General features: G+C 38.9%; 1 protein-coding gene across 1 annotated transcript in view; it reads right to left on the bottom strand.

Moving 5' to 3' along the window:
- The window catches only part of RORB (RAR related orphan receptor B), a 52,571-nt gene extending 42,763 nt beyond the window's left edge, over positions 1-9,808 (bottom strand). The window contains exons 1-3 of the mRNA XM_068974011.1: positions 9,793-9,808; positions 7,935-8,020; positions 2,013-2,154 (exon numbers count right to left, since the gene is read on the bottom strand). Coding sequence (XP_068830112.1) covers positions 2,013-2,025 — 13 coding nt within the window. The 5' untranslated portion in view covers positions 2,026-2,154; positions 7,935-8,020; positions 9,793-9,808. The remainder of the gene's footprint in view (positions 1-2,012; positions 2,155-7,934; positions 8,021-9,792) is intronic.
- Between the last annotated feature and the right edge of the window lie 2,937 nt (positions 9,809-12,745).

The raw sequence follows: 12,745 nt of genomic DNA, 5'->3' as shown, positions 1-12,745 counted from the left end.
TTCTCATCATCAGTTTGACATAAGACATGTTTAGGAGGCAATTTGGGTGATGTTCCTGGAAGCCTCAGGATTGTTTCTAGACTTAAAATCAAGAAGGATCATTATTCTTAATCCTCAGCATCTTTAGGTACTGTATTGCTTTTACTTGCATAGAAGTTTATGCTGCAGTAAATTTCTTCCCCCTTGAGAAGGAATTGTGGCTCTATCCATAAACAATCCTTCCCCTACCAATATATTTCTTTTATGTTGTGAGATTGAGATAATCTCTTAGATTTTGTAGGCTGATGTCACTAAATCTGCCTTGAACCAAACACCCGTCCCTTGCCCATGATTCTGCTCACCAGCCCAAACCAACATGATCTCTCATTCCAAATACATACTTCCTTATATTATGGGAAGAAGCACCATTTCTCAGTGGGTTAGTCTCTGTATAATTGTTAATGGAGCTTTTCAGACACTGTCAATTGTTATGCCACCTTCAAATTATAAAAATGAAGTACAAAATCATCAACTCAAATTCCCACAGAATTTCACTAAATAAATTCTGAAAATCATTTAACCCTTACCTCTTAATTTCTTCACTTTAGTAATGTATAAGTACACAGGGCTACAAATTTACCCTAAAGAGTAAATGTATGTGATTAGCAAATTTAGAAAAACAGACAAAAAGATTGGCTAATAGAAAAGTTTTGGAAACTTAATCTCCATAGCTCTAGAATCTACCTATAAACTGAAGGGCTCAAGATCAGATTATTTTAATTTTTTGAGTCAAATGTATCTTATTGGTGTACTTTTGTGCAAGGCAAATTTAGGCGAGCTAGAAATTAGAGAAATGATAAGAAAAATTCAAGATGCAGCTATCTAGAGAATGCAAGCTAAGAAGTAAACAGTGTATATGTTTAGATATATTCTAAGCAGAGCTAAACTTATCCAAATGACTAAAAGCCCTGAATTTATTTAATAGCTTATAGAATCCCTTTATACCAAGAGACAGTGAAGGCAATTAGCTAAATTTCTTTAAAATCTAGAAATGTTTCTTTTTCCTTTTTTGGTCCATACTATCTTGAACTTCATTAGAGGGAGTGAGACCAGAGACACAGAAATCACAATGATTCACATAAAGAGAATAAGTATCAGGGACTTTGTCTGTGTCTCAGGCTCTACATAAAAAACATTTTCATGATTCATTCAGCAAACGCTTAGGTGCCTGCTTTTAACCAGATCCTGAGAATTCAGTGGGAACTAGACAGAAATGACCCCAGGACTCAGGGGTGTTCATAGTCCAATATAGGAGTGCTATGCCAGTATCAGTGTGGAAAGAATTTGTTTAGCTGAATACTTAACAATGGAAGCAAAGCTAGATGAAATCCTTTGTGGGAGCTTATTTGTCCTCTTCATTAATCTAAGAAAGTGTCAAGCCACCCATTTGGGTTGGGTGTGATGGTAAAGTGCACACCTGAGTCTATTCTGAGAAGGACACCATCTACACAACCCTTCTAAGACATGGATTTCTGCTGCAGCCTCTGCCTTCTTCATCTGAATAGGCCACATTCATTAATGGAGCTTTTGGGCTTCCTGTAGAAGCTCGTTTTGTTCCTTAGCATCTCCATATAATAAGCAGCTTGTGCACTAGTCCGATTTACCCAAGTGGTCCAGGTTTGCCTGAAACTTTCCAGTTTTAGCTCAGAAACTCTCACATCCCAGGAAATCCCTCATTCACAGAAAAACCTGGACAAGTGGTCACCTTTCACTCTATGTGGCTTTCACCTAATCTAGTTAGCACAGGTTGCTCGGTGAGATACAGGAAAGTCTTTCCTTCCTTCCTATTTCATGGGCAAAACTATATATTTATATGCTCTTACTTTTCCTCTTAATATACTGCCAGCATGTAGCTTTCTTTACTTTGGATCCCCAATTCTCTTTGTCTACTATTCTTCCAACCCTTTAAACAAATTCCAGCGAAGCATCCATTTGAAAGCCTTTAAGTAAGAAATAGGAAGGCAATGCCTTACCATCTCTTGACATTCCTAGGGCAAGACACTTCTGCAGTCGGCAGTGTTGGCAACGGTTTCTGTTGGTTCTGTCAATTAAACAGTTTCTCTGCCTCGGGCAGGAGTAAGAGGCATTGTTCTGCTGGCTCCTCCTAAAGAATCCCTAGAGGGAGAGAGAGAATGGGAGGCAGGTAGATTTATGAGAAGGGACCATTAACATATACTACAGTGAAAGTAACTGACTTCAATTTTTACAACTCTTTGGCTACCTCTCCTTGGATAGCTTACAGACATTTCTATTGGAGAAAACTTGGACTCTGCCAAGATATGAAGGTATCATTCATTCATTCATATTTACTAAAGACATCTTTGCTGTTCTGTGTGAAGTGAAACAGAACAGAGTTCCTGCTTCCAGAGAGTAGTGGGAAAGAGTGGCAGAGGAGAGTGTCACATACAACAACACTTGTTGGGGTAACGTGTGCATGCTCAGTTGTGTCTGACTCTGTGATTCTATGGAACATAGCCCACCAGGCTCCTCTGTTCATGGGATTCTTCAAGGCAAGAATACTGGAGTGGGTTGCCATGCCCTCCTTCGGGGGATCTTCCCGCCTCAGGAATTGAACACATGTCTCTTAGGCTCCTGCGCTGGCAGGCAGGGTCTGTACCACTAGCACCACCTGGGACAATAACACAGGCTTATGTCAAGGCTCTGTGAGTGAGGAACTCGGGGTACTGAGGACTGTGGGTTCAACAGGTGCCACTATCTTCCTAGTTTTTCAGATGCTTTTTCATCCATTTCAAAATGTTTGTATTTGGCCCGAATGTATCTGGAAGGTTGTATTTCTAACCAATGATGTACATTAGAGTCAACCACATCTTTTGAATAAAGGAAATATGGTTTATAAACTGCCAATTAAAAAAATAAACAATAAGTAAAAACTGAATGAATGCCCTCTGCTTGATCTTGTTACTGAGTCCAAGCTCTCTCTGCTTGCAGCAAGACAGGCCAATAAACCCAGGAGACGAGGTGTTGAGGCAAGTAATACAACTTTATTTGGAAAGCCAGCTAACAGAGAAGATGGCAGAGTAGCATCTTAAAATAACCTTCTTGTTGGGCCTGGATGCCAGATTCTTTTATGGATCAGAGATGCAGGGAGGTGAGGAAACAAAGTAAGAAGACAATTTAATTCTTGCAGCTATCTCTTAGAATGGCAAGTCTCAGACAGGTGGATGTGTTAGTTTCACTTCCTTACAGTCATTTCTTGGGTGGTGTAAAATGGGATATCTCCTGTCATATCAATAAACAAACATACCATAGCTATCTGTGATTCTGGTCCCCCAAATGTGAGTTTCTGAGCCAAGCCACATTGGGGGCCATTTCCCACACAAAGTACTCAAGACTGTCCCAGTGCTTCACAGGCGGGCAGGGTCAGGCTATCTTCCTGTGAGTCTAACAAGGGCACCCTAGCCCAGGGGTAGGGGGTGTTGGTGAGGGGGGCATGTCTCCCCGAGGCAGGCCATTATGTATGCCTCTAATAACAAAAGGGGCAAAATAAATGCTCACGCCACAGAGGTAGCAGCATGGATCAAAATTAACCCATTCCCGTTACTGTCTGAGACTATAGTGGTGCAGGAGGTACTCAAGCAAGTAAGTTTAGGGCTTTCTGGTGCAAAATGAACTGCCTTGGACCATACAGCACCCTTATAAATAAATCCACAGCTGAGTTTATTTATTTATTTATTTTGTCTAATTCTTTGGCTACAACCCGTATTAGTTATCTTAGCAAAAATCCTAAATAAACATTTTCTCCAGAGATATGAAAGTTTCCTTCACCCTTTCGTTTACCTATTTAACGTTTTCCTCATCACTCCTTGCTCTTGAATTGCAAACCAGCAAAGGTGCAAAGTGCTACAAACAGATTTACCAAGACAAATGTTAGGAAAAGATAACCTATAGTATTGTCTCTTGGCAGCAGGAAGCCTAGAAAATGTTCAGGAGGGCTGACCAATGCCCACGATGCCCATCTTGCTGAGAGGTCTGGAAGTGGACACCTGACTTCTGTCAAACAGCTTCCATGTCTCCTCAAGTATCAATGGGAGGATAGAGCAGGGCTGGGACTAGGGTGAGGTTGGTGAGGCAACCATCTTGATCCCATATTTAAGGGTTGCCAAAAGATGTGGCATTCAGAACAAATATTGTAACACTGATTTTAAATGTTAAGAATCAACATTAATGCACACCCCTCAAAAATTTAAATAAAAGCAAAATTAAAATGACCGATTTTCCTTTTGTCTTGGGCTTCCATATGGCTTGGCAAAGCACTGCAACAGAGAGCTTGGCCAATCTTGTGAAAAACTCAGAAAACGAAGCATGGCCAAGTATCTCCTCTCTAAGGTTTTGTGTTTATAAGCCCCAAGCCATTCAACAAGGACTAATTTTGCCCCCATAGTTCCAAGTGTATTATTTATTTAATGGACCAGTGGTGGCAAAATAAGATATCCAACTGTCCAGTTTGAAAGAATTCACGGAGCCCTTAAACAAGAGATCACATCCAAGCCCCCAGGGATTGAAATGATGTACTTCATCTACCGTGAAAGCTGTCAGAAAGCATAACCTCAGTCCACTGGTCCTGATTAAAGATGACTTGGAATTTACATTTTACAAAAAAATTGTGCAGTTTTTATCTGTGGATACTCTAAGTGCCACTTAGCAAAGGAGTTGACAGAGAAGACTTTTTTTGAAGTCACAGCTACAGCCCTAATTTAAGGCCAATTTGACATTAATTGTAAGGCATTTCTTGCTTATCTGTTGCTCATTATTGCAAATGAGGTTTTTGGCATGAAAAGGAGATTTCGTTTTAAATTTTTATTGAATGAAAAGGAATCTGAACAAGTGCACACGCTGAAATGATGTTTTTTTAATGTGGGTTGCTTATGTTGACCTGAAAACAGGATTATGAAAATTCAGAGACTGATACTAAATGTGCTGACATTGATATCTTATTCTGAGCAGAATTTCTTGAGTTTGCTATTTGGAGAAAAATGTAGCATATTTACAAATGTGGGTTTTTCCATGAAATAAAAAAATTTGTGTGATGTACAATGTCATTTTGACTAAAACCTCAGAATATGCTTCAAAATAACAACACAAGTTTTTTGAATCTGGGTTCCTTCTTTAAATAGAAAAGATGACAGGAACCTAAACACTCATTCTTGGCTATTGACCTGTTGGAATATATTTGTTAAGTAGCTCAATAGTTTAAAAATTACTGCTTAAAACTGTTTAGCTCCTTAGCAATACCACAGATTCATATTTTGAAATCAGACATTTTCTAAATCTAGCTGTAAACAATAAAACAAAACATTTCCACTTTGACAGTGGTCTAAAATCACCATCACCATGATGGTGGTGTTAGTTACTCAGTTCTGTCTGACTCTTTGGGACCCCATAGACTGTGTCCTATCAGGCTCCTCTGTTCATGGAATTCTCCATACAAGAATACTGGAGTGGGTTGCCACTCTCTTCTCTAGGGCATCTTCCAGATCCAGGGATTGAACCTGGGTCTCTGGTATTGCAGGCAGATTCTTTACCATCTGAGTCACCAGGGAAGTCCCTTTTTTCCCCCCCATGGATAGTGTATAAACTAGACCAGAGCTCTTAAAATTGTATAATAAACAACACAGTGGGAGTGAGGGTGATTTCACTGGAGAGGGGTCTGATTCCTGAGGAGTGAAAGAGGAGAGTGAAAAAGCCGGCTTAAAGCTCAACATTCAGAAAACAAAGATCATGGCATCCGGTCCCATCACTTCATGGGAAATAGATGGGGAAACAGTGGAAACAGTGTCAGACTTTATTTTCGGGGGCTCCAAAATCACTGCAGATGGTGACTGCAGCCATGAAATTAAAAGACACTTATTCCTTGGAAGAAAAGTTATGACCAACCTAAATAGTATATTCAAAAGCAGAGACATTACTTTGCCAACTAAGGTCCGTCTAGCCAAGGCTATGGTTTTTCCAGTGGTCATGTATGGATGTGAGAGTTGAACTGTGAAGAAGGCTGAGTGCTGAAGAATTGATGCTTTTGAAGTGTGGTGTTGGAGAAGACTCTTGAGAGTCCCTTGGACTGCAAGGAGATCCAACCAGTCCATTCTGAAGGAGATCAGCCCTGGGATTTCTTTGGAAGGAATGATGCTAAAGTTGAAACTCCAGTACTTTGGCCACCTCATGCGAAGAGTTGACTCATTGGAAAAGACTCTGATGCTGGGAGGGATTGGAGGCAGGAGGAGAAGGGGACGACAGAGGATGAGATGGCTGGATGGCATCATGGACTCGATGGCCGTGAGTCTGAGTGAACTCCGGGAGTTGGTGACGGACAGGGAGGCCTGGCGTGCTGCAATTCATGGGGTCTCAGAGAGTCGGATATGACTGAGCGACTGAACTGAACTGATGAAGAAAATTGTCTATCTGCTTGGAGGAAGTAATAACTTATTCTAAGAGAGTAAAATAAATTGCTGATCTGTAATTTTGCTTTACTGTTTCATGAGATCAGTTGAGGCACATTAAGGTAGATAGCATGCAATTCTGAATTATAGGTCTGCAGAAGAACAGAATACAAGGCACATCTCATGATGTTCAAACACGGATTATTGCTTACCACCTCTAAAGCAGGTTGGTATGTTGCTGCGTTAGTACATTGGTGTTATTCTTCCCCCTCTGCATTCCCTCTCCTGACTTTATTTTCATTTATTCCGTTTTTTTCCCTTTCCTCCCAGTTTCAATTCCAGGAATTATACTTCTTCGAGACTGTTATGAAGATGCTGCCAATTTTTCACATAGCATGACGATCTGAGTTTCAGTACATTTTGTTTCATTTATATCTGAACGTCTTACAAGATTAAGGATGGTTCTTAGAATCTGTGATTGTGCCGCATCGCCTTCATTCTACTGACCTTAAATTAACGATTCACTCAACTTGCATCTTGGATCAAAAAAATAATTGCTTTTGCCAATAACTTTGCCGGTCTATCAATTTCTCTTCCTGGACTATAGCTTCATTTCATTTGTTCTGGTTACACAGTGCCCTTTAAAATTAGTTGTAGAACTGTTTTCATTTCCCCTTGATATTTAGTCTCTCCTCTTTCCTACCTTCTAAGGATCGAATTTAAACGTTTACTCAAGTTTCAAATTTCTCTTATTTCGGATTAGTCTATGTTAACTGTTATTCCTCCAGTTTTAAGATTTTAAAAATCAACTTGCTTATAGGAATTGGAAGAATTAGTTGGATTTGTCGTGGAGGGGAACACTGGACTGAGAATGAAAAAAAAACAAACATGTTTGTTTATGTTCTCTCATGAACTAGATCAGTGATATTGGCCATATGACATAATCTTGTTAATAACACAGGACCTTTTTGATGAAATTGAGGCAGATTATTTTTAACTGACAAGAGGTTATCTGCTCCACTTTCAAGATTTCATACTTCTAGTTTTTTTTTCTGAAATATGAGAATAAAGGATAGTCACAAGCATATTGCAAATGTTACCTTGACTTCTTTCTCAAGCAGATAAATAAATACAGGCCCATTAACTTATAATCTTTATTTTAAACTTTAATGTTGATATAAATGTGGTGGAGTTTACTGGACACAAGACTGTTAATACAGCACATCAGTATTTATATTTTGGTAAATGTGAATAACTGAGGCTTTTAAATAGCAATCCACTTCTAAGCAGCTCCTGATGAGTTAGACAATGGCAAAAAGGTGAAAGGCCAAATAACAGAAATTAACCCACCCACCACCAAGCAAGAATTCCTGAGTGTCAGCAGCAGGATAAGAATCCTTTAGCAGGCCTTTCAAAAGTTGTCACCTCTTGCATTGTGAAGCACACAGATGCCCGAGGCCAACACAGACGCTGTCAGCTGTGCCTTGTTAATGCCCGTACCTTGCAGCCTTCACACGTGATGACTCCGTAGTGGATCCCAGAGGACTTATCGCCACAAATTTTGCATGGTATCACTTCAATTTGTGCTGAAAGGGGAAAACAGACAGTTTTGAGCTTACAGAGTTGTCTTCCTTTCACCGTCCCATCTCCCTCCTCACTTCTCCTGCCGTGCCTCAGTGTTGAAGACTCAGTGTTTTGGGGCGCGGGGAGGGGGGCGGGGGGTGCTGTAGGGTCACCTATTCTATCTGAATGGCTTCCCTAAGCTTCTTCTAAGTAACCTGGTGGTGGTCAGTCCCTCAGTCGTATCTGACTCTGCGACCCCATGGACTGTAGCCTGCCAGGCTCCTCTGTCCATGGGATTCTCCAAGTAAGAATACTTAAGTGGGTTGCTATTTCCTTCTCCAGGGGATCTTTCCGACTCATGGATCTAACCTGTGTCTACTGCGTCTCCTGTATTCGGCAGAGGGATTCTCTATCACTGAGGCATTTGGGAATCCCTTCTAAATAAAGGGCATCCATTTACCATTGTTTGTTTTGTTTTCCTTAACCTAGAAAATGTAACCAGGGACTAGAAGTTTTCTAAACTTTTCATTTCATTGTTTTTTCCTTTTCGAACTTCATATAGTGTGACTTAAAAATCTCTTGAACCGGTGGTTTTGGTTTTCTTTTTGTACTTCAAACTTTAAGTCACTGAGAATGATCACATTACCTTTTTCAATGATACTTTAAATGAGTAAATAAAGCAAAACTGGAAGGGGTAGAGGTAATTTCATACACTAAATGGCTGGAGGTTTACTTGTGAAAATGCCAACGAAGAATCTGTCCAATATTTATTGAGTATCTATATATCCACTAAAATAATAAAGGCTGTTGACATAAGATATACTAATGACACCAATTATCTAATCAATAAACCAAATATAATACATGGAGATATCAAGGAAAAAATGATAAAGCATATGGGTACATGCTAAGTCACTTCAGTTGTGTCCGACTCTTTGTGACCACCAGGCTCCTTTGTCCATGGGATTCTCCAGGCAAGAATACTGGATCAAGAATACAAGAATACTGCCATGCCCTCCTCCAGGGGATCTTCCTGACTCAGTGATCAAACCAGAGTCTCTCAGTCTCCTGCATTGGCAGGCAGGTTCTTTACCACTAGCGCCACCTGGGAAGCCCAAAGCATGTGGGTACTATCACTTCAATAGGACTGAAACAATTTCACTGGAGATAAAGATATTTTGATTTTGAAAACTGTGTAGGAGGTGTAAAGCAAAAGGTATAGCTGCAAGCAGGGTGGAATTGAGATGGCCCTGAATGATTGTGGCTGGTGATCACTGAGACAAGTAACTTGGCTTTAATGGAAACTTAGGTCATAAAACTGGATAGAGGGAGTGATATCAGATTATAAAGTTCCTGGGGATCAGGCAGAAGAATTTTCACCTGACATCACTGGCTATAAGGAATCAAAGACGTGAATGAAGAAATGGCTAAAGTGGTGGTTTGGTTACTTTAGAAAGATAAGTTTGGCAGGCTGACCAGAAACAAATGGAAGACAATTAAAATTCCCAACCTGGGTGTCAGGAGCTGAAAGTGTGAATTACCTCAGTAGCAGGATAAAGGCAGGAGCAGCAGCAAATAGAAAGATAGCTCAATGGAAGAAGTGAGAAGATAAATGAAAGAGGTGGAAACTGATGAAGAATCAAAGGTGACATATAGCTTCCTAGCCTTCAGTGTAGGACTAAATGGTAGACTTGACATAACTGGGCGGTTGGTAAGGCAATTCCTCTGTGGAGTATGGTAGGGCATAGGACTTCCATTTTTCATGTGTGCAGTTTAGTGTCATGCCTTACAGAACACGTATAGAACCTCTTAGAAAGATGATTTAAGTCATCATCTTTGAGGTTATGGATGAATCCCTGATATAAACTTTATTTAGAATGTAGTAGTTCCCATGTCTCTGATAGTATTCTCAGTGTTGTTAAAATTATACACACTAGGAAGATCTGCTATTCCCACTCCCAATTTAAAATAATTATGCAAAATATGCTTCAGCATGCTTTATACATCAATCTGCCACTTGGATGCTTTCATGCAGTTTCTCACCCTTGAATATGCAAAACAAATATGCAATGACATAACCCTCTTTTTCTTACCATTCTACTTTAAAAAATAATGTAGCTTTAAGTATTAAAAAATAACTTAGTTTTAGGGACGCACAGTAAATTTTTTAGATTATTTCACAATAAGTTCAAATCATCTTTATAAGCAAAAAATTCAGTGTTATGTCTCTATTTTTCAGATAAGAATACTGAGGATTCAGGTCATTAATGATGTTCTTAAGGTGACTTGGGAAAAAACACGGAAATTAGCTGATTGTCCTGATAGTTCATTCAGTAACCCTTTCACTGCCTCCCACAAAGATAAAATCAAATGCAATTTTGAATTCCTATATTATTCAAATGTAGCAGTTAAAGAGATAAAAATAAAAATATCAGGAGACAAATCCAAAGAAAAAAACTTACTCGACTAAGTATTTCTATCTCTTTCTCTTCTTATATATGAACTAGTATTTGTTTTCAAAATTTTGTGACATGAAAAAAATGTGATATTTTATATCACTCTGCTCTGTTCTGTTCCCCTGGATTCCAGTCCCTAATCTGTTAATGATTGGACCAAGGGGGAAAAAAAAAAACAACTCTGATCTCGTTTTCTGGTTTAGAAAGTTTAGCTGATAAACTTCATAGATTTGTGAGGATTAAATGAGTTATTTTTACCTTGTAAATAATAAAGAGCTACAAAATGTCAGTCTTAATCATCACAATCAAAAACGTCATCATTAGCTGGTATTTCTGATGCTTTTGAACAAAAAATATAAGACACATTCCTTTATTAAAAATCTTACCATTAAAAAGCCCAAATGAATGACGCTATAAGTTATTTGGAGTTTTTTGTTTTTTTTTTGAGTAACATTTCCAACTGTGGATTTTTTTCAGTGATTGCAAAACTGACTAAAAATGCCAGGTATCCATTGTACAGTTGTTAGGCTTATATGATATTAAGTCAGAGGCACTCTTTGCATAAATTACTCCCCAGGGAGTAACTTACACGTGGGGAGAATCTGCTTCAATAAGTTCTTAATTATAAAATGATCTAACTCTAAAGGAAATGAAAATAGAGGTAATTTGCCCCCTGGGGTGAGAGAAGATGTTTTGGAAAGCCACAAAGGTTATCTTATACAACTTCGGAAATACAAATGGGATAAGGAATGATTCGATAGAGCATCTGCATATTTATACATATTTATAATTCTAGCTCAACATGTAATCCTGAAGAACCATAAACATTTCAAAGGTATTTTTAAAGAGAAAGAAGTCCCTGAAAAGTGTATTTGTGTAAGGCTGTATGTGGGAAGGGAGTTACCAGTTTGGAAAACCTCTGACCATTTTTATCTACTATGATATAATAGATTGTCTGAGGTTTTTATAGGTGAAGGTGAATTTCAGTAATTTAAAGCATGAATCCTTTTCCTTTTCTCTCATTTAAAATACACTGCTTTGGAGCTACAGCTTCATAGTTCACACTATGTATTTTATAAAACACATCTCCATGGCAGGGTAGTTCAGACACTGCTGCTGCTGCTGCTGCCAAGTCACTTCGGTCGTGTCCGACTCTGTGTGACCCCACAGACGGCAGCTAGTAGGACAACATATCAGATCATTGCCCCAGTGTTTGCCATGTCTAAATGTCTTGCTGTTATACTTGCCATCATTTCCTGTGTGACTGTCTTGCAGTGGCTGCAGATTTAATGACAAATTGTTTATCATGGTTTCAAGATGGATATCCGGGGAGGATTTGGTGGCCTGGACCTCACTAACTGTGACAATGAAGCTGACAGACAGAGACTGAGGAGCAAGTTCACTTCCATACTTTCGCTGGGTTTCCGGATTAATTCAACAGTAGCTTCTGAGAGACAAATTTAGAGGAGTTGAAATGCTCTGAGAGATGGCTTGAGACATGCCCATTCACCAGGTTTTCAATTTCTTATATTGTCCTTTCACTTACATTTTTCTATGGTAAAGCTTTGCGGAGAGTAGAGTTAATTTTTATTTACCAATTAAACTTTTTCTTTATAAAAGTGATTCTATATCTTTTCTTTGGAAATGATATTCTTATAGTGCAAAAGAATGTCATAAATAATTTTATGTTTTACTTCATATTAGAATAATTTATGATGTACAACTAACTTAATATCCCCTGAGTTGGCAGGCAAACCCTATTCAACAGTTGAGTAGTAATCCAAATTTGTCTCCCTTTTTGAAGATGGCAGTTCTCACCCTGGCATACTCCTGAGGGTCCTTCCTAGGGACCCCTACGCAACATCACTCAAAGTCACCATGCTTTTCATTCTTCCTGCTTCTCAAAATGTACATATCTTTAGTTCTCCTTCAGAAGCCCCTGCTGTAATACCAGGTATTAAGGTTAAATAAACTAATCCAGGCTAATGAATTAACTAGAAAAATGAATTACTTTAATCCATCAAAATACCTTAACTGTTAAAAGCATGCATCAGGAATCATAGTGATAATAGGCCTTTTAGGTACTCTCTGTTTGGAGGAAACATTTTTTACTGTGTGTACTCCTGCGTCATTTCCTTTCTACCATGCCAACTCTTATACCTCAACCCAGCCATTTTTATATTCTGGGCATTTAAAATCCATTGAGGACAGAGTCCAGGTCATACTTCTTTTTAAATATTTTCTATGGACCCTGAAAGAGAATTTTTCTTACTCTTTAAAGCAGTTAGTCCT

Source organism: Capricornis sumatraensis, chromosome 6 (genome assembly GCF_032405125.1).
Source record: "Capricornis sumatraensis isolate serow.1 chromosome 6, serow.2, whole genome shotgun sequence".
Classification (NCBI taxonomy): Eukaryota; Metazoa; Chordata; class Mammalia; order Artiodactyla; family Bovidae; genus Capricornis; species Capricornis sumatraensis.
This window is presented reverse-complemented; position numbering and strand designations above follow the sequence as displayed.